We start from the raw sequence: 22,319 nt of genomic DNA on the forward strand, positions 1-22,319 counted from the left end.
CTATCCATCTAATTATGGTACACGATAAACCCCCAAACTTTACCTGTTCACTGGTGGCTGGTGTTTCTAGGATTTCAGTCAAGGTCTCTCCTGGCTGGAACCGGATGACATCCACAATTAAGCGTTTTGTGCTGAAAGGAGATTCGGGAGGCATCCAAACATTAGCACCTGCCCCGCTTCCTCTTGAAGGGACCTCAGCAGGAGCAGAACAAATACCGCCTCCCAGAGTCCCACTGGGCAGCCCCAACACAGGTACGCGAAGCCCCAGGATTACTCATGCAGCTATGACAGAGTGGGTACTAAGGTCAGGATCTCAGAGATGCAAATTTGTTTCAGCAAATAAAGCAGGTAAGTTCTGTGTCAAGTATAGTACGGGAGATGACCAGAACTGTATTGGGCTTAAACGGCCAAGGTCATTTTAAGTGTGAACAAGTGGACTCATTCAGCAAGACCAAGGGACAGGCGTGATCACTGGGTTACAGTCACTCCACTCCTCCTCCTTTCAATCCTCACTTCAGTAAGATGGTCCGAGCATCCATTTCTGCATTCTCATCTCCAGGCACATCGAACTTATTGGTCAGTGTGAGAGACACTTCTGTCTTAGCCAGTGCCTCCTTATTTGGGTCATTTAAATTGCCAGCACCTTCTCCTAGATTTGGAAGGGTAGGGGGAAAAAAAATCAATATAATAAAGAGAAAAGACATTGGAGAGTAGATGATAATTCAAATAAAAGAGAATGCAAGTTTGAGGAGATAGTTGAATCAGCCAATATGTACCTTGGGGCAAGGATACCCTTCAGTGAGAAAAAATATATTATGCCAAATGATTAAGACAAAGGATCCCTAATAAAATAATAAATGTTTGACAAATCATTTCAACACCGTAATATTTCTCTCTCAAAATACTCTGTTCATTTCCTTTATAGGACTTATCATTTCTAGTTATATGATTATATGTATTGTTCTTGCTACTCAGTTGTTGTGTCTGACTCGTTGTGACTCCATGGACTACAGCAGGCCAGGCCTCCCTGTCCCTCAATATCTCCCAGAGTTTGTCTAAGTTCATGTCCAATGACTTGGTGATACCACCCAACCATCTCATCCTCAGATATGTATTACATTTGAGCGTTTATAATATGCACTACATTGAGTCCATTATCCACTGGACTTCAGTTCCTAACAGATGGGGACTGCACCTCATTTCTTCCCTGATGTGGATTTGGAGCACAAACAGCGTGGAGACCGAGAGGAGACAATCACAGCACTCCTGCCGTGCTCCCCATCTCCAGCTGCCAGGCAGTTAAGTCAGAGCCTCACCTATCAGGGACTCGATGGTGGGCACCTCGCCGAGGTCGTCCAGCAGCTCATGGATCGGATCGTTGTGCTCTGGGGCAATGGCATCCTGGTGGTCTAACAGGAGCTGCATCCACACATCCAGGGGTCAATTCCATTCACACACTCAACCCACCAGCCCCCAGCCCCACCCACAACACCTAACAGCACAAAAGAGGTTAGATAACAAGACTCCTGTGTTTTCAAGAACTGACGAGCTAATCCTCAACAGACTGACCCAAATAAACAACATGACACATAGAGCAACATGCTGGCCTGTGATGTATGAAGAAGAAATACTGGTACTCTCTCAGTACCAGCTATAGAGGATTTAAATGCACCCTACAGAAGAAAGAACATGGGAGCTCACAGACATCAATACCCAAGTCATCAATGTACTCTACAACCAGTTCAAATGACTCACACTCATGCTTTCATTTAAAGCTTCCGGGACTTAATATCTTTTAATTCAGAGAAAAGTGCATTAGATCAACATTATTATTGATTCAGGGCCATTCGCCAAATCCTACTTGGTGATGTCATAAAAAATGACAATCACTGAAATTTCATTTTACTTTCTCATTTCTTGTTCTATATGCCCGCAAAGGGGAAAAGGAATGAATTATAAAAATCTGAGGTGGGGAAAAAAAGAGCACTCAAAGGAAAGTCACTCGAAGGTAACACAGAGGAAAAAGCTGGTATCTTAGATCATGTTAGAAAAGTAACACAGAGGGCCAGGGTAAAAAGAAGGAGCAGTAAAAACAGTATTTTATCCAGTCACAACAGAAATTCTGAAGCCCACCCACGGGGCTTCTGAGTCAGCTGGCCTGAGGTGGCGTTTTAGAAATTTCGTTTTTAATAACCAGCCCAGATGATATTGACGCAGGTGGCCTGGGGATCACTTCAAGAAAGTTAAGAAAAATAAGCAAAGGAAGATAAGCAACAAGGCAGATGTGATGTCAGTAAGATCAAAGGATGGGGAGGTATCTGGCGTCCAGAGACAATGGACAACAGCCAGAGAAGGCAATTAAGACAGAGCAATGGAATTACGTCATTGAAGAAGAATACTTACCGTGTGGGTGTTGATGATCTCGCCAATGGAGATGTAGATCACTGGCTTGGTAAGGGTCACTAAGTCGGAATACTCGTCCACATTAAATTTATCTTGAAGCTCTGGGACATCACAAGCAGTTTGGAAAAACCGTCTGAAAATAAACACAGCAGTCAGGCCCCCACAAATGCCATGCGTGTAAGAAGCTGACAAAGGAAGGACACCCCACAAACCCTTGGAGCGGTGAGTTCAAACAGAAGCCAGGCAAGACGGTTGACTCGAGAGAAACTGCAGCATGTCCATTGTGCTTGACAGCCCTGGGACGTTGGTGCTCTTTCCACTTTATTTTGGTTCTGCCCACAAGAACCGCTCAACCATAATTTAAGACGGTTCTCAAACACCTGTTGTTGTCAGTGGACCCAGCTCTCGAAGACAGCGCCCTGAACTCATGACTGAATGACTAACTTATAAATACTGAAAGTGTGCGCCAATTCTTCTCTGATTACAAAATAACATGTGCCTGATGTAGATGTTATGTTTATGTTAAGTACTGTCTATTTCTTAGGAACACATTTTACTTCTTAAAAATATTTTTAAAATATGATTTTTCATTTCTATTTTGGCTCTGTTGGGTCTTTGCTGCTGCTCACAGGCTTTCTCTCACTGCAGGGACATGGGCTTAGTTGCTCCACGGCATGTGAAATCTTTCTGGACCAGGGATCCAACCCATGGGATTCTCAATCACTGGACCACCAGGGAAGTCCAGGACACATTCTGGTAGTCGCACATGCTCCTCATCATCACCTGGAGCTCCGAGTGCATCAGGCGTGTATCCTATGATACTGCGGTCCAGGGAATGCTGGGTGCGGTATTTCATCTCATCTTTACCCTTAAGAGGTAGAAACATGCCCACAGAGTCTTTTAAGCACCTCATCCCTTTCCCCTTACCTGAATTTCTGGTAGGACTGGGAGAGGTATTCATTAATGATGCTCAAGTGAGCGTTATCTCCCAGGAACATCTTATTGGAAGCTGCATGCTGGAGCATCTTGGCAATGGACCCGAGATTGCGGCGTTGGTCTGTGGTGAGCTGGCCTCCTGCCGACAGGTCAATGATGTCAAAGGCATCGGGAGCAACAATGGCTGGATTCATGTATCGGTAGTAAAGCAAGTTGCCAATAATCTGGGAAGAGAGGAAAAAGAAATGGGTGTTAAAAGCCACTCCAACAAGTAAGCCACAAATGACTTTGCTAACAAAACCAGAAAATGTGGCCCTGTGAGGAAAAAAAACACTCTACACACTCATACACACCTTTTCTCAAGGCCTGAAACTAAAATGACCAAACATCCCTCGACTGGATGCAGAAAAAAAAGAAAATGAGAACAGAATTGAAAATCACTACAATGAAAGAACAGATTCAGAAGGTAAAAATGATAGACATAAAGTCTGTTACTGAGCATTTTAGGACATTCTTTGTCCACATATCACGGCAGCAAATAAAGCCATGTCAGCCACATGTACTTTTCATTACCGTGCAGGTGGGCACTCATTCTAAGCAGCTAAAACAAATCCTTGAACAGGACCTAGCGTCATCTGTCCAACCCCCACCATTCTCATGCTGCAGATGTCAAAGGCAGACAAGTTAATGCCTCTGAAATCAAAGCCACTCAACACATATCTCTTCTACAGAACAGTCAAAGCATTTCCCCTAGAGTTTCATTCAGAAAAAAAGAAAATGAATTCACCTGAACAGAAAGTCAAGAATCGAGGCCTCACTGTAGGAAAGCAGAGAGCTAGGAGAGAAGAAAAAAGCGTTCAGATTAAGGAAAAAAAAAAAAAAAAAGAGGGAGCATAGCTGAGTAAGAGAGTTATCAGCAACAGCCTTAGCGGAAACAACTGTGCTTGCTACCATTCACCTGGCCACCAGCAGAGGGAGCAATTCTTCAGCGAAAAGACAGGACTCAAAGAAATGTTATCTCAAGACAGAAAAATCCATCTTCTCTACTTGGTTGATAGCCATGTGCCATTCAAACAACATAGGAACTATACAGGATCTAAGAGAGGTATCATTTACTGTTTACAATCACTTTCAAAACCTCACGCTCAATGGCGAGTTACTGACAAAATCTATGTTAAGGTCCTTACTGCTAAAGGTCTAAGGAAGGGAATAGCTACCCACTCCAGTATTCTGGCCTAGAATATTCCATGGACTGTATAGTTCATGGGGTCGCAACGAGTTGGACACGACTGAGAGACTTCCACCTTTCCTTTTCACTTTCAAGGTCAGGCTTAGTCCTGGAGAAGGAAATCGCAACCCGCTCCAGTATTCTTGCCTGGAGAATCCCAAGGACAGAGACCAGCAGGCCACTCCATGGGTTCTCAAAGAGGCAGACACAACCAAGCGACTAAAACAAACAAAACGAAGGTCTAAGGCCAGGTGTGGTCTGGACACTTTTCCTCCAAGGGCTAGTATCGGAAGGGAAAGAACGTGCCAGCTTTTGGTCTTACCTTCAGCAGCTCATCCTCACCAGCATCGGGGAACTTCTCATGTAAGGAGTCCTTCAGCACTTTGGCAATGAAGCGCATCCCGTAGCTGTGGGGTAGACAAAACTTGGTGAGAAGGACCGGGAGCTGGAGGCCACTGGTGCTGGGCTCTACCAGGGGCCACAGCGGGCGACACTCACGGGATTTTGTCCACGGAGCTGATGATGGCTGCCAGGAACTTGTCAGTCACGGCCCGCATGTTCCGGATGGAGTTGTCTAGCCGCGTCCTGACTTCCTCGTGAGACAGGGCCTGCTCTGGTGTCACGTCATAGGGCAGTTTGCTGGGAAAGCAGAAATTACCCCCATGTATGTCAGATCATCACTTCATGGCAAATAGAAGGGGAAAAAGTAGAAGCAGTGACAGATTTTCCTTTCTTGGACAAAGGTCCATCTACTCAATGCTACAGTTCTTCCAGTAGTCATGTACGGATGTGAGAGTTGGACCATAAAGAAGGCTGAGTGCCAAAAAACTGATGCTTTCTAACTGTGGTGTTGGAGCATATACTTGAGAGTCCCTTGGAGAGCAAGGAGATCCAACCAGTCCATCCTAAAGGAAATCAACCCTGAATATTCATTAGAAGGACTGATGCTGAAGCTCCAATACTTCAGCCATCTGATGCAAACAGCCAACTCATTGGAAAAGACCCTGATGCTAGGAAAGATTGAGAGTAAGAGAAGAAGGGGGCAACAGAGGATGAGATAGTTGGAGAGCATCACCGACTCAATGGACATGAGTTTAAGCAAACTCAGGGAGATAGTGGAGGACAGGAAAGCCTGGCATGCTGCAGTCCACGGGGTTGCAAAGAGTCAAACACAACTTAGCAAATGAATGACAACAACATGTTAGACCAACAGCCTGAGGCCAGGCTGTGTCTTTCATAAGCAGAATGACCCAGAGAGACCAGGTAATTTTGCTATGTTCACAGAGCTGGTGAACGGTGGGGCCGGAACTGGGGCTCAGGATTTCAGCTGTGAATTTGGAGCCTAGATCTATGTGCTAGGCACTGTGATGGGCATTTGGGATCAAAGTGTTAGAGACATGATAGCTTCTCGAGTTCCTCACGGTTTGTACGTGTGGGAGAGACACACACGTAACTATCTGTAAACACATCGTGCAACAATAAGAAGCTGACCGGAAGTCTTACAATGCCACAGAGAAGAGGCTTCTACTCAGATTGGAGGAATCAAGAAGACTTCCATAAGGAAGGAACGTATGAACTCAGAAAAATGGGAGGGAAAAAAGTCTTCTAGGAAAGAAGATCAAACACAAGGAGGGAAGAGGGAGGAGAAATGAGAACATTAAAATAAATAGAGGCCAGGTCATGGAGGGCCCTGTGTGTATGGCTAAGTCTGGACTTTCCCAGAAGCCAGGGAGAGACATTTAAGGGACAGGAGATCTGAATTTTGAAGATTACCCGAGAACCTCACGCGTGATCTAACCCTACTCTACACCAAATGAGAAACCCACTGCAGACCACTCTGCTCACATCTCTAGCCCTCACCCAAGCTGGATAAAATCAGAAACATTTTGGCTCTCTGAGCTGTATTTCCCCAGCATTTCCCATATTCTGGTGACACATTCCTGCTCTGGATGTACTCACATAGGTGGTAAACTATGGCCCAGGCAGAGAAGTCTCCTGGATTACGGGTTTTAGTTGGCCCAACTTGGAGTGATCCAGGGCAGCTCATCATTGGCCCACAGCATCTCCTGTTCCCTCTCACAGAACACAGAGCTCTCACTCAGGTCCAGGTGTCTCTTCCCACCTAACCCCATTTCCGCGATGCCCGTGTCCTTCCAGTTCCAGGCTCTCCAGAGCTCCTTTCACCTGCCGGCATTTGGACAGGAAGACTCTGCACTCGGCAGGGCCCATCGCATCCTCCAGCCTCCGCCACGTGACGGTTCACCCGCTCAGAAAGGCTCTCTCCAACCACTCTAAGTTAGCTCCCACTTGTATGCTTCATCACAGCTCCCTACAAAACTACAGAACTCCCCTCAGCTTGCAACTTCGTTTCTATGTACCTGTCTCATCTCTCCAAACTATGAACAGAAGGCAGGGAGTGTGTTGGTTTCAATCATTATTGTATGTCTCATCTGCTATTGTATTTTTTTTTGTTTGTTTAATATAGACCATTTTTTAAAGTCTTTATTGATTTTGTTTCAATATCGCTTCTGTTTTATATTTTGTTCTGACTGAGAAGCAGGTGGGGTCTCAGCTCCCCGACAAGAGATTATCCGCATCCCACCCCACTTAGAAAGTGAAGTCTTAACCACTGAACTGCCAGGGAAGTCCCCAATATTGTATTACTATATGTGCATTTAACGCACTGTCTGGCACTTAGGAAGTACTCTATAAATATCTGCTAAATAAGTGAAGAAATTACCAACTCAACTGCTTAAAGAAGAGGTTTCTATGGGAAAACTTTTGAACAAACAACTACTAACTTTCAAATCAAAGAAATATTAACCGCTTAAAAAGAGAGAGAAAATACTAAAAACATGAAAGAAAAAGGGGCTGTGATGATCATACCTCGCCTCTCCTGTCTGGGACTCCATCTGGTTAACCCAAGACTTGTAAATATCCACGGGGTCAGTTTTGATGTTGAGGGTCTTGTCATCCATGATCTCCTTCACCACTGGAGCCAAGATCTGTCTGAGCGCATTCTGGCCCCGGGCGCCGCGGTTGAAACTCACAACCATCTTAATAACTGTCGGATTTCCTGTCACAATCTCTTGAATCTGATCTACTTTCGACCTATAAAACACAAGAAACAAGTTCAATTCAAACTAATCACGAATCTACCAACTTTCAGATCCTTCCTACTTAAAGACCCCATCTCCTTAAAAACAGAAGTAGCTGGAAAGAGGTGGGTACATGCTCTTTCTCTAGAAACTTCCCCGACTCTCATCTGAATACGGGACCTGCCGGCAGCTGCAAACTCTTATCATGGAAACATGATCGGGTCTCTTATTAGCTAAAGATGGGAAAGTTTCTTGTTTGGATAAGTTTTTTAAAAATTCAGTCTTAATACAGAATGTTTCTAAAACTACTGGCAAATCTCTTATTCTATCATCTCCCAGAAACAGCAACATTTTATATTAGTGTTTATATTAGTTCATAATTAGCATATTAGTTTACATTGTGTATATATGATTAGTTTATATTGGTGTGTAGAATATATAGTATGAAAAACTGAAATTGAAACTGTTAATCGCTCAGTCATGTCTAACTCTTGTGATCCCATGGTCTGTAGCCCACCAGGCTCCTCTGTCCATGGGATTTCTCCGGTCAGAACACTGAAGTGGGTTGCCGTTCCTTTCTCCAGAGGATCTTCCCGACCCAGGGATCAAACCCAGGTCTCCCACAATGCAGGCAGATTCTTTACCATCTGAGCCACCAGGGAAGACCAATTAATTACATATATATGGCATGTATGTAATTAATTTGTACTTTTAGTATAATTAGCTTGCATTAGTGTATAACATATGTCGCTGTTGTGGTTTAGTCCCTAAGTCATGTCTGACTCTGCGACCCTATCAACTGTAGCCCACCAGGCTCCTCTATTCATGGGATTTCCCAGGCAAGACTACTGGAGCTGATTGCCATTTTCTTCTGCAGGGGATCTTTCTGACCCACGGATGGAATCCACACTCCTGCACTGGCAGGTGAGTTCTTTATCGATGAGCCACCAGCGAAGTCCTATACATTACTGTTATAAAAAATAGATGCTTCTTTAGAGTAAGTATTTCACACATATCACAGTGTGGAAAAAAGGCACAGACAGGCCTGAATCTCTAACTGGCAGCATCTGTGATGGAGGGGAGGGGTTCCTGGCCCTGCAGAAATCTGTCCCTACTTGATCTCCTCCTGCAGGGCTGTCTTGAAGAGCCGCAGGAGCAAGTACTCCTCTCGCTGGTTGGAGGCATAGTTGTAGAGAGTGAAGATCACAGAGTCCATGAACTTGGTGGACTTGTTCTGGGGCATCTGAAAGATCAGCTTCGCCAGGTAGGTGGGATTGGTCTGAAACATAAACCAAGGGATAAGTGATTTCCATGTAACGTGAAGGCTGGCACAAATATTCAAGACTTTTCAGTTTGAAGGATCAGGATGTACCTGAATCATAAAAGAAAAATATGACAAGCCCTTTGCTCATCCCTCAGTGGAAATCAGAAAGACTTCCACAGAGATCCATGCATAAGGCTTTCTTGAGAAAACGTTAACTAAATTTTACAGTACTGATTCCAGGAGCCACTCACCTGCAGTAAATAAAATAAGTGCTGATACGCTTCCAATTTCTCTCTCTTCTCCTTGCTCAAAGCCTTCAGACCTCCCTTCTGTTTATTTAGCATCATCATATCAGACAACTGTTCCTTATTTTTTTTGGTAAGTTTCTTACTGTGGGAAACCACATCCTGTAAACAAGCACATGTATACATAAATCAAAATGCTTTCAAAGATGCAACTCCAGGCATCATGGAAAGGTTTTTAGCACCTAAAAGCTTTCGTGAAGGTCTACTGCACTGGCGGATCCCATTACATACTTTAGAATTATTATCATCTGCTATTGCTGTTTTAATCACTCAGTCGTGTCCAACTCTTTGGGACCCCATGGACTGTAGCCCACTAGGCTCCTCTGTCTATGGGATTCTCCAGGAAAGAATACTGGACTGAGTTGACACTCCCTCCTCCAAGGGATCTTCCCGACCCAGGGGTCGAACTCGCATCTCCTGCTTGGCAGGCTGATTCTTTACCACTGAGAAACCTGGGGAGCCCCTGGAATCACTACATTGAATCCCATTTTCAGTATGTCAATCAAATCTATTCCTACTCAAATCTACTTATAAAGAACCTAATCCTAAAAATGTCCATTGATTCAGGAAACCAGCTTCTAGGAGTCTATCTTACAAAGTCTTGTATACAATAAAGCTACATGTACACTGAAACATTAACTGCAATATTATTCTGTAATAAAAAAAGTTGAAAATGCCAAATAGTCTGGAAAAAGACGTGACTCAGACTACTTCCTGATCAATTATTACACTGCCATTAAAAATAGTATTTGTGATGATATCATATAAAATGTATCTTATCCTCTTTATTAAATAAAAATGTAGGATACAAAATTATTGTTAGAGTGGTGGAATAATGGGATGATTTTTATCTACGCTTTTCTATTTTTAAAAAATATTTATTTGGTTGCCCCAGGTCTTAGCTGTGGCAAGCAGACTCTTAGTTGTGTCATGTGGGATCTACTTCCCGACCAGGGATGGAACCCAGGCCCCCTGCACTGGAAGCATAGTCTTAGCCACTGGATGGCTAAGACTTCTCAACTTAAAACTATGTGATCAAATAATTTCATTTCTTATATAACGTAAAAGAAAACGTACAGCATTCACTGAGAAGAAAGCCAACCCTGCAAGGCATAAAGGTGGGGAGGCAGAGGTATCAAGCAGGACAGTGCCCCAAGGCCCTGGTTGGTACTGGACCATACCTGCAGTGTAATTTTATTTTTCACCAGCAGTCCGATTTTGATATCCATGAGATTGAGGTCATTCTCCAGCTGCTGGTTAGAACGGATAAGGGTAATAACCTCTTCCCGCATCTTCATAAGATCGAGCTCCTCCTGAAAATCCTGGTCACTTTGGTCGAGCAGGTGGACAAATTTCCGGACCACGATCATAGGCGGGTCCTCGGCACTGACTGACAGAGAGAAAGCATGTGTCAGATGAGGAATGGCATTCCCAGAAGAAGTTCTGTGTCTTGGAAAGCATCAGCATTATCTTATATTTAAAAAAGAAAGCAAAGCAGCTCTATTCACACGTAAGATATTCGTTTATTTTTGAGATGTGTAGAGACAACCACCAAGTGCAGTCTTCCTGGTCATGCTGTTGCTATGTTGTTAGGCGGAAGGCAGATACAGCAAGCAGCAAGACACCAAGCCATGGGTTAGCAAAGGGGCTTCAGTCACAAGCAGCACCCTGCCCCCCAAGCCTTGCCTGCAGGACAAGAAAAGAGATCCGTGGAGAATACCCAGAACCCGATGGCTCTCAGCCACTGCCTCAACTCTTCTCTGCTGAGCCACAGTTACTCACTGAGAGTCTTGTAGTCATCACGAGCTTTGTTTGCCCGGATAAAAGCCTGGATTTTGATAATGTCATTTATCTAAGGGACACAAAAGAAGAAATTCCTCAGTTCATCTGTCCACTGCAAACACAGCAAAACTGATTCTACTGGTGCTTCTCACCCAGGGGTACTCACATGATCTCGGAAATACTGCAGGCGTTGTCTATAGCGCTTTCTAGCTTGGTGCATCCTTGCCAGGGACTGAATCTGTGGAGAAGGAGAGGGGGTCCCAGAAATGAGAAGAGTCCTTCATCTCCGCACATGTCATGCTCACACACCATGCTGATAAGAAACCCTGCCTGGGCTACGTACCTTTATAACTTCATCTTTGTGGGAGCGCAGGTAAGCCAAGCGGTCTTGGTACGCCTTCTTCTGCTTGTATCCTCTCCACTGAGACTGAAACCCAAATGTTACAGAAGACGTGTCATTTCCCAAGGGTCAGAGGAAGTTTAAAAACTTTCCCCCAAGAGCAATTTGTGATACACCCTTAAAAAGGACCACATCCACCTGTGATGGGGGAAGGAGAGACGGGACTCTGCTTCACCAGGAGAGCACCTGGCTAACTTCCACCTCCCGGAAGTGAGCACAGCGCTGCACGCTTTTCAAAGGGCATCCACACAGATGCTCTCACTAGCTCCTCACAACCAGTTGGGGAGGAAGGTTAAGATAAACACTAGCATCCACATTTACAGAGGAGAACACAAACTCAGAGAAGGGGCTCGCCACGTCCTAACAGTGCTGGAGTCGTAACTCCTAACCCAGAATTCTTTCTGAGCTTCCCTAGCACTGAAGCAAAATCACAGTTGCTTCTCTCCATATTCAAATCTCACAAAAAGGAACAGTCTTAGGAGACAGCGAGGTGGCGAGAAGAGCCGCCACTGAGCCAGACAACTTACCGCTGAACACCATGAAGCACACGCTGATCACGTGGCAGGAGAGAAGGGGATGGTCAGAAGGCAAAAACCCCACTCAGTCACTCAACCACAGGCCCTGACAGTTTATCACACTCAGACACTCAACTGCAGGTGCTGACTGTTCATCAGTCCTGCTCTGGAAGCCCCCTTGCTGTCTGCACATAGGAGGCTCTGAAATACCTGAATGCAGGTGATGGCCGGGATCTGTTTCTTTAGGAAATTCATCCTGGATCGGAACTCCTGCCGGACTAAGTACCCCCGGCAGCAAGCCTGCAGCTTGGTGATCAAGCCTTCGTTGGCCAGCCAAAGCTGTTCCCGGTTATACGCAGCCGTTACCCCAGAGATGGAACTCTGAAAACACAGCAGTCACGTGAGAAGACATACACGTACAGAGTTTTAACAGTGTCATCACCAGTGCACACACTAATGCTCACAGCTTGCCAAGGCTATACTAGATTTTTTTAAAATACGGTGTGATTAGCTTTTTTATTTAGTGTTTTGGCTGCACTAGGTCTTCCTTGCTGCACACAGGCTTTCTCCAGTCGCGGTGCACTGGTTTCTCATTGCAATGGTCTCTCTTGAGTTCTCTAGAGTTCAGGGTTTCGTAGTTGCGGTGCACGGGCTTAGTGACCTCATGGCATGTGGGATCTGCCTGGACCAGGGATCAAAACCACGCCTCCCACATTGGCAGGTGGGTTCTTTACCACTGAGCCACCAGGAAAGCCGCTATACTAGATCTTTAGCCAAGAAACAGGAATGAAGACTTCAGGTCTATTTTTCAAGGCCAAGCTGCCCTCACATCCCCCAGCAAGGAGTAAAAAATGTGATATTCTTTGACCTCATGTTATTTCCTATACTCACTCACCTACCTAACGCTGACCATCCCAGGAACTGTGCTTGTTGATCTGGGGTCATACTGACAAGAAGACAGAGAGACAGGTGCTACCAAGGCCTGGAGCCCCTGGAACGCCAGAGAGGAGGGCCCTGTGGGGGAGTGGATAGACCACAGATGGTCTGGAGAATCAGCCTAGCGTGTCTGGACTGTTACTACCAGCCCCGGAGAACCAGCAAACTTTCAAAGAGGAATAAAACTATTAGATGTGTTTTTAGAAAAGCAGCATAGTTAGCTGAGTAGCTGGAAGATCAGCGTGAGCAGGTGAATTAGAATCCTGGTAGTGTATGATCCAAGGGAGAGCAGCCCTGACCACCCTGGGTGAGGGCAGGAGTGCTGAGAATGATTACTGAGAACACCTGCAAACCCACCTGATAGCCATGGCCCCTTCTTGTCTTTGATGTCAGAGCTATTTCCGCCCCCCATCCCCCGCCCCGGACAATGTGTACAGTTAAAAGACTACATGAGGACCTCCCTGGCAGTCCAATGGTTAAGATCCTGTGCTTTCACTGCAGGGGGGATGGGTTTGGTCCCTGGTCAGGGAATTAAGATCCCACATGACGCGCGGTGCAGCCAAAAAAAAAAACCCCCAAATAAACAGAAACAAAAAGACTATATGACCTAGGGACAGTCCATGGGATGCAAGCAGAAGCAGCTTGGTAAGATCTTTGGGAAGGAAAGCTCTTTAAGAGAGACAGACAGCTGGCATCAGGCCTGCCTGCTCTCCTCCCCGTCTTCCTACTTCCTGCCTGCCTTCCTTCTGGATGACAAGGTGACCTTGAGAATGGCAGACGGAAGAACCCTGGGACAGACCAGATCGTGGAGCCACCACATCTTCCCTGGATGCTCAAGTTCAGAATTACTTTATGTGAAGAAAAAAAAAATACACCTTTATGTACTAGTCCAGCCCTGATTTTCCCGTCAAACTGTGCTGAGGTGTCTGCTGGACTTTTAGACTGAAGATAGAAAGGCAAATCTGGTGGTGAGGAGAAGGACTAAGGCGGCGGGCGGTGAGTCTGAAGGAACAAGATTTAGGTTTGCAAGCACACAGGTGAAAACTGGGGCTACTGGCTTGAATGAGATGACTGAGGAAGACTATACAGAGGAAGAGAAGGGGGCTGATGGAACCCAGATATAACGCAAGTGGAGTCAGAGGAAACAAAAGGAGAGAGAGATTAAGAAGGGACACTCGGAAGTAGACCCAGGAGAGAACAGCACTGGAGAAGCCGAAAGAGTCGAGGGTTTAAGGAAGCGGACACACCAAGAGGTCACCTATGACGAGAGCACACCTCCTCGGTGAACTTGGCAATTAAAAGGCCACTGATACAGTCTAAAGCAAGAGTTTTACTAAAGTAAGAGCTGGATAGCCATGAGCTAAGATGTGAATGGTAATGGAGAATGAATTCATGAAGGACAGACTGACTTAAAGGCATTTAGTAAGAACAGAGTATGAACTTACAGGCAAGACTGAATCAGGAGAGTTCTACAGGATTAAAATTTTTGTCTTTTTTGTTTTCAAAGACAAGGGAGACATGATTACGTATGTGGGTGGTATTTAAAAGTATATCCTCGAACCAGCAGCACCAGTATCACCTGGGAGCTGGTCAGAAATGTAGAATTTCAGGCCTCATGTCAGACCCACAGAGTCAGTCTTCATGTCACCGGGATCCCCAGGTGACTCACACACACACGTTTGTTTGTTTTTTTCACATACACACGTTAAGTTCTGGAGAGCACTGATCTACGTTACACAGAGAAGGTGACACTTGAGACCGGTGTGCCTGGACAGCCAGAATTTTGTAGATGGCAGGGGAGGGACATCTCACATTAGCAGGGACTTTATTTTGTTTATGATTACACCTCTGATGCACAGAATATCCGGTACATGTAGGAGGACAGGAGGTATTTAGAAAGTGTCAAATGAATGAAGAAATCCTAAAAAGAACGAACAGCATCAGCAAAGACATAGGGGATGGGAAAGACGTGCTTTGAAAGCTTTAATAAAAAAATGCTAACTTTATGTGAAAGTGCAGGCTATATTCAAATACAGTAAAGTTTGGAGTTTGTGGGACAGTCAGAAAAGAGATTAAGTATGTAAATTGGGAAAGATTAAGAGTAGTTGTATTTACCCTTGTTCTTCCTAAGTAGTATAACCTCTAAACTACAGGTACTGTCTCTCAGCTCCTTCTTTTGTGAAGAAATGTGACCTACCTGGATCTCCTCCCGAGAAAGCTGCATCGAATTCTGCACAAAGTCTGAAGGTTCGTCCCATCCTCCTTCCTGGGTCTCCAGATTGTGGTAATAATAATATCCACCTTTCACCCAGTGCTTCACCCACTTGCTGTTGTTATCTCCTGACATAAAATAAAGGAAAGATCCAAGAAACTCAGAGCCACACTCCCTACAGCCACATGTCTAATCCTATAGGATCACTCTGATCAGGCTGAACAACCTAAATGAATACCATTCCCAAAGCCTACCCCTTGGGTCTGTGAGAGAGTAAAGTGGGATCCTAAGTCCCTCTTAAATTATGACTCTGTAACGTCTCATTTAGTTCATTCATGTTCACACTATAAAAAGAAAATACCTATGAAGTCCACATGTGGAAACCGACCTTGACTACCTCTGCTCCTTTCAAAGCCTACACTAAAGTAAGACCACGTGTGTCAGAAAACTGTTTTCATAAAAGACTTGCAACCATTCAGTCTTTCTAGTTAATTTTCAAAAAAAGGGGGGGGGGGCATAAAATGGGATAAAGTATCTTATCTTTATTTCCCCCTTTCTGCAGATGAACTACTTTTAAGTATCTTATAGGCTTAGGTAGTCAGAACTATACCCTATGAAAGAAACATTTTCAGAAAATTGACCTTCTTAAGTTAGCCGTGACTATGGTAACTTAAGTCACCACCTTGAGTTAGCCGTACTCAAGGTGAAGAAAAAGTTATTTTTAAATATAGGGATATTATCTCCTTGAGTCTTTACAGTAAGTCCCCTACTGTACTTCTTCAGTGCCTTTCCCTATAGCTTGTCCCTTTCCTCTTCCTCAGTTCCATGGTATTTCTAAGCTCTTACTTTCAGGACACATATTGATTCACCCATAACTCACCTGCTGCCAGTTTTTTCTTCTTGGCTTCAGCAAGGTCACTCTGGTAAGTTTCACCACATTCGGGGATGACGCCATACAAGCCGACGTCGGGAGAACGAAGGGCGCTGAGTGTTTTGCCAACATTGCCTTTCTCCACTGCTTCATTGATGGCAAAGATTCCTAAGGCAACTATCCCAGGAGAGAACTGTTACTGGAATAGTTTAGAAAACATCTAGATTTGCTTACTAGCACACTGTCACCCCTGCAACTATCTTTTTTTTTTAATTTTGGCCACACCACCTGGGAGGTGGCATGGTTCCCCGTTCAGGGATAGAGCCTGGGCCTCTGCGGTGAAAGTGCCAAATCGTAACCACTAGGCAATCAGAGAATCCCCAGCCCTCTATTTTGGTCAAGCTGAGTACTGAGCTATGGAACACCTTGCCACCCCCCACTTTCCATCAGAACAGAAATAAACTGATACATACACCTTTGTGCTTCTTGGGTGTCTTTGTTGGACTGCCAGATTCCACCTTGAATTTCATCCAACCATAACACAGCTGACTCATCCTGGGTTTCCTACAAACCATTAAGAGCAAAATGATCTTAGAGTCATGAAATCGGGGTACATGCCATGATGGTGGCTTCTGAGACTCAATGAGAGACAGAGGAAGAGGTTTCAAACATACAAGACAAGACATATGGAATAGTCAACTGGAAGAAGCCAACATCAAAAACTGGTAAAAGGGTTACATGAGAAATACCTCAAATGTAAGTGATGGGTATAGGAAGGTGAATTCCAGTCATTCAGGAGGACAAGAGCAGCTAGAAGGAGCAAAAGGTCCAAACTGGGAAGAGACCCAGGGACTTAAACACTGGCAAGGACCACAGCATGCATATGAATATGCAATACTTTTTTTTAAAAAAAACCTTCTTTGCCAGCAATATTCAGAGGGAGTAAATATTCTCTACATATTTTGGGGGGCTTCCCTGGTGACTCAGTGGTAAAGAATAAGCCTGCCAATTCAGGAAACACAGGTTCGACCCCTGATCTGGGAAGATTCCCTGGAGAAAGAAATGGCACCCCACTCCAGTATTCTTGCCTGGGAAATACCATGGACAGAGGAGCCTGGCAGGCTACAGTCCATGTGGTCGCAAAGAGTCAGACATGACTTACCAACTAAACAACAATAACAATACATTCTCTATGACCACTGTTTTTAAGACTATCAAGACTTTATCGCATGTAAAGCTAGGAGTCATTATGGGGAACTTAAAGCTTATCATCGGCTTATATTCTAAAACTTGAAAGTTAAAACAGTTGTTGGAAACTTAGAGACACATCTTCACACAGAAACATAATAAATGGTGATTAGTTTACTCAGTGTGGCCAACAAGAGTTTCTCCAGCCCAGTGAAGTTTGAGTTTAATACTAGGAACAAGGGTGAGACAGAAATGGAGTCTTTTTCTCCTTCTAGGCAAGGCACCTTGGGTTTCAAAGTGACCAGGCTGGGAGAATTGTGTTTGAGACAACCTTGGCAGACCCAGCAAGAGTAACTACTCCTGAGGCTTGAGCTAATAGCAGTTGGGATAAATAGTAGCTCAAAAATCCTTCAAGGCTACTTGATATAAATATAATTTGCCATGGCACCCAGGAGACAGCTGGGGTCAGTTACTCTGTGTTGTCAGCTGAGGCAGGGTCTTGGCTTTGGGGGAAAATGGAAAATTTCACTGTCTTCAGCACACCCAGCAGCTGAAGAAACTACAAAATCTCAGAGGAGGCTTGGCTTTCCTCCTGTGTTATTGGGAAGAGACACAATATTTTATTCAGCCAAGTCAAGAAGTCACAAATCCCAGCAGTTTACAAAGTGTCTTGGTGACAGGGTGAGGACAAAAGAAGACACCTGAAATCCAAAGTAATGATTTCACTCAAATGCAGAGTTTTAGAAAGAAAGACCACTTTAAATTATGTTTAAGTACTGGGCTTACAATCATAGGCACTGTCCCAATGTGAGAAGCTCATAGTCTCAGTAAAGGATAAAAGGACGCCAATAAACAGAACACAAGAACAAGTAACCTAATAGCTTCAGAACTTAGCCGTTTTCTACCAATGGTCAGTTTCTGTTACTCAAAATAGAAAATGGCCACACACAACTCTCAAGAGTCCTATGAATAAATACTGGCAATGCTAAGCAATAGTTTCAATATGAGATAATATACTGAGTCAGTGATAACTTAAACTGAGAAGTCATGAGCTAGACAGCTGAAGCTGTATTCTCTGAGAGAAGCGGCGTAAACATCCTTGCACCCTAAAAATGGGTACTTCCACAGAATCAGGTCATTTGGAGGTTCACTTTTAGGCTAATCATACATGAGCTATCTCTGCACAGAATCTCCTGTAAGCAAAGCCAGGAGGTTTGGCTCAGCCTTCCTTGTATCTGGAGAAAGGTGCAGCTTATCAAGAATTCTGACCATCCAGGGGACTTCCCTGCTGGTCCAGGGGCTAAGATTCCATGCTCCCAATGCAGGGAACCCAGGTTCAATCAGTTCCTGGTCAGGGAACTAGATCTTACATGCTGCAACTAAAATCAAAGACGAAGATCGAAGATTCCCTGTGCCACAACAAAGACATGGTGCAGCTGAATATATAAATATTAAGAAAAAAAATTCTGACCATCCAGAGTTCTGTCATCTCTGTCCCGTGCAGACTAAAGCAGGAGGATTAAAACAAGCACTTTCATATATACATACATTTCATACATTCCTAAGAAACAAGTGACAGAGCTGTGGTGTGAAAGGAAAAAAAAAAACACTGGATCCGTGTCTTAGGTGGGTCAGGGGAAAATGAGACAGAAACATCCTTCCTCTGACTGAAAGAGGCAAGACAGACGACATACACCATCATCCCAGTGTAAGGAAAGAAGAGGACCTCGCTGCTCCAATTAGATCAAATCAGATGACAAAATCCAACATCCTCCTGCGAGAGTCTGCTCTAAGGATTAACTCAAACCACTCGACAGAGTTAAAAACCTGAACAAGATATTGTGGAGGATATTAAGATGAAACAGATTTAATGTGAAAATGCCATATAAAATATACCGAAATAACATCCCTTGACATCTCTGACTATACTTTGAAGCACACTGATTGCATTTTAGAAGAGGTAAAGAGCCAGGGACCAGAAATAAGAATCCAAGGAGTGGGCAGTGACTGGAGGTAAAAGAGGTGGAGAAGCCACAAGATACAGGGAAAGGAAAGGGCAGACAGACAAAAGAAGAGCAGTTACCATCTGTATGTACATATACAAAAGCACAGACATTTGCAAAGGGGACTGTGAAAATGAAAAGCCGCTCAGTTGTGTCCGACTCTGCGACACCATGGACTACAGCCTGCCAGGCTTCTCTGTCCATGGAATTCTCCAGGCAAAAATACTGGAGTGGGTAGATTCCCTTCTCCAGGGAATCTTTCCAACTCAGGGATTGAACCCAGGTCTCCCACATTGCAGGTGAATTCTCTACTGTCTGAGCCTCCAGGGAGGCCTGAGAATACTGGAGTGGGTAGCCTATCCCTTCTCCAGCAGATCTTCCTGACCCGGATTCTTTACCAGTTGAGCTACCAGGGAAGCCCACAAAGGGCACGTTTCACCCCCTAAAACCTCCTTAAAAGTCTCTCTTGTTTTATGTGGCATGGATGCACGTGTCATGATTCCTAAAATATTCATAAATGTGTAGACACATATATGTGTAATATAAATGTAATATCTTAGAACTCATCACGTATATTAACTGTGCTATACATACATATAGATATACCTTAAAGCATCAAACATACCATATACGCATGAAACACACATACATGAATCTATAAAACATTTATTAACACAAGTGCTGACCATTCAAAGTGGAGCCTTGATGGTTTAGGTATCAATCCTCTAGCTGCTCACAGTAAACGCTCAGGGAAAGAGCTAGAACTGGGGGCGCCACACTGGAAGGTTTGGGACAGGAGCAGTGTACCAAACCAACGTATTCAATATTCTAGCAACTGGTCCAGCTGTGTCAGTGCACACCTGCTGGTTTCTAGCTACATGCATGTACGCACGCCTGTGTACACACAGGCTGTGGGGTGGGTGAGGAGAAGCAAGACTTAAACATTATTCATATTTACAGCTATGAGTTCCTTGAGAACCCCTAAAGATACTGGGGCAGGGCCCTGTGGGGTTCCTGGGCACAAGGTCTTTCTGTCTCCCATTTCTTTGATTATAGGAAAAAGCTTTCATTCAGCCTCTGGGACCTTCCCTGAGTTTGGTATTCTGCCCACAAGCATGTAGACCCCCAGACCAGTTGGACCTGAAGGTTGATGACGCTGACTCTTCCTTACCTCGCTACCCATCCATCAGTTTATAAAACTTCTCACTGTCTTCCCCAAGTGGGGACATGTAGTTTTCAAGGCAGGAGTTTGCTGTGTCCCCCTTTGCCTAGCAAAGTAATAAAGCTATTCTTTTCTACTCCACTCAAAACTCTGTCTTTGAGATTCAACTTGGCACTGCTGTACATAGAAGCTGAGTTTTAGGCATCACTAATACCATGCCTTGGCATTCAAACAATACTAACCCAATGACCAGTAATCTACTTTTAGCAAGTATTCCCAAGGCACTAAATTTAAATGAAGAGAGAAGTGACTTGGTGAAAACAGTGGAGGCAGGACCTCCACATATCCCTTCTACATAAAAGCAACAAAAACACTGGCAAAAATCATCAGAATCAACTTTTTCAAAAATCCAGAAATTAACCAAAGGCTTCCAGAAGACAGAGAGAGTCTATTCAAGAACAGCTGACTCTCTGTAAGAAGAGTGAGGTTTGTGGCGCTTTAAATGGCTTTATTCCCTTTTTGTGCTCTGCCCACCCCCTCCGCTCCCACCCCATACACACCTTCCTGCTTCAAATCTATCTATTCCCAGAGAACTGTCATTAGTTGACACATTAGGGAGTTCCATGGAAGACCACAGCTAGGTTCTCTTTATTTGACCTGACTCAGAGCATGCCCAGTGCAAAGAGCCTTTCTGGAGTATCTGTCTGAAATAGTAAGAGGTAACTGCTTCACATCAGAGATGTCTGGGGCAGCGGATAAACACTTCGGGAAAAATAGGCTAACCAAAGAGCTTAAAAGCACGGACTTCCCCGACGGTCCATGCTCTCACTGCCAAGGGAGAGTTCAGTTCCTGGAGTTCAAACCTTGGTTGGGGAACTAAGATCCCACAAGCTGCAGAACACAGAAAAACAACAAAACAAAACATAAAACTTCAAAGGAAAAGCTAGAGAACAAGATGTCCACAGACAGCTTTGAAAAGCTCTGACAAACTCCTAGGATGGGGATCGAGAAGATGATAGTACACGTGTAGGCTCTGCACATGCTCAAAAAAGATCTGATAAGACTGTAAGCTCTGACCGCTGGCTGACCCTGAGGCTCTGGGCAAGCATGAAGTGAAGGTTAAAGCAAAATTGTGAACTGCCTAGCTGAGTGTGGAAGGCAGGCCCCAACACATACAAAGCCCCTCAGCAAAGGCTGGAAGCTTTGCTGGTTCTAGGCATTCAAGGACATTTCTGTCTAATCATTAGCTGACCACTAGCTCACCAAGCAGAGACTTCAGTGAACACACATGACTAAGAATACAGACTTGAAAGAACTGAAAATCACTAAGAAAACAACAACAGAAATGAACTGGCACAGTAATAAACCCCAAGGAGGGGTAGAATCTGATTTCCAAACCTTCTCATTATATTATTAAAATGTCTAAATTTCAACCAAATGTCAACCAAAATGTCTTTCAACCAAAAATTACAAGATATGTAAAAAAATCAAGAAAGCATGGTCCAAAGAGGAAAAAAAAATAAAGCAAACAACATAGTAGACAAAAACATAAGTCAGCAATCTAAAGTATGTTCAAATAACTAAAGGAAATGAGAATAATGCCTCACCAAATAGAGAATATCACACACACACACACATATATATTAAAGAAACTTTAAATTATGGAGTTGAAAAATACAATAACTGAAATATTCACTAAAGGGATTCAGCAGATTCAGAGTAGAGGGAAGATATATGCAAAATGGAATTCCCTAAAGGTAAAGTGAAAGAAAAGAGGCATTTTACTTGAAGAAAGTCTGAACAGACCTATACCAAATATAGATAAAAATCAGTTAAAAAAAAAAAAATCAAAACACATCCTACAAAAATAAAACCAAACCAAAAATTCAGAACCATATGACTTCACTGGTGAATTCTACCAAATGTTTAAAGAACTAACATTGATCCTTTACAAACTTGTCTAAAACATAAAAGAGGATGGAACACTACTCAATTCATTCTACCAGGCCTTTATTA

The 22,319-nt window shown here is 44.0% G+C and overlaps 1 protein-coding gene across 2 annotated transcripts in view; it reads right to left on the reverse strand.

Moving 5' to 3' along the window:
* The window catches only part of IQGAP1 (IQ motif containing GTPase activating protein 1), a 129,294-nt gene that overhangs the window by 12,533 nt on the left and 94,442 nt on the right, over positions 1-22,319 (reverse strand). For both annotated transcript variants that reach the window (XM_065906373.1, XM_065906374.1), the window contains 18 exons: positions 16,424-16,514; positions 15,960-16,127; positions 15,065-15,207; positions 12,142-12,312; positions 11,360-11,443; positions 11,183-11,254; positions 11,017-11,086; positions 10,416-10,624; positions 9,181-9,336; positions 8,781-8,944; positions 7,454-7,678; positions 5,066-5,206; positions 4,890-4,974; positions 3,331-3,563; positions 2,404-2,536; positions 1,317-1,419; positions 514-649; positions 44-131 (listed from right to left, as the gene is read on the reverse strand). In XM_065906373.1, coding sequence (XP_065762445.1) covers positions 44-131; positions 514-649; positions 1,317-1,419; positions 2,404-2,536; positions 3,331-3,563; positions 4,890-4,974; positions 5,066-5,206; positions 7,454-7,678; positions 8,781-8,944; positions 9,181-9,336; positions 10,416-10,624; positions 11,017-11,086; positions 11,183-11,254; positions 11,360-11,443; positions 12,142-12,312; positions 15,065-15,207; positions 15,960-16,127; positions 16,424-16,514 — 2,472 coding nt within the window. The remainder of the gene's footprint in view (positions 1-43; positions 132-513; positions 650-1,316; positions 1,420-2,403; positions 2,537-3,330; positions 3,564-4,889; positions 4,975-5,065; positions 5,207-7,453; positions 7,679-8,780; positions 8,945-9,180; positions 9,337-10,415; positions 10,625-11,016; positions 11,087-11,182; positions 11,255-11,359; positions 11,444-12,141; positions 12,313-15,064; positions 15,208-15,959; positions 16,128-16,423; positions 16,515-22,319) is intronic.

Source organism: Muntiacus reevesi, chromosome 15 (genome assembly GCF_963930625.1).
Source record: "Muntiacus reevesi chromosome 15, mMunRee1.1, whole genome shotgun sequence".
NCBI classification, from domain to species: Eukaryota; Metazoa; Chordata; class Mammalia; order Artiodactyla; family Cervidae; genus Muntiacus; species Muntiacus reevesi.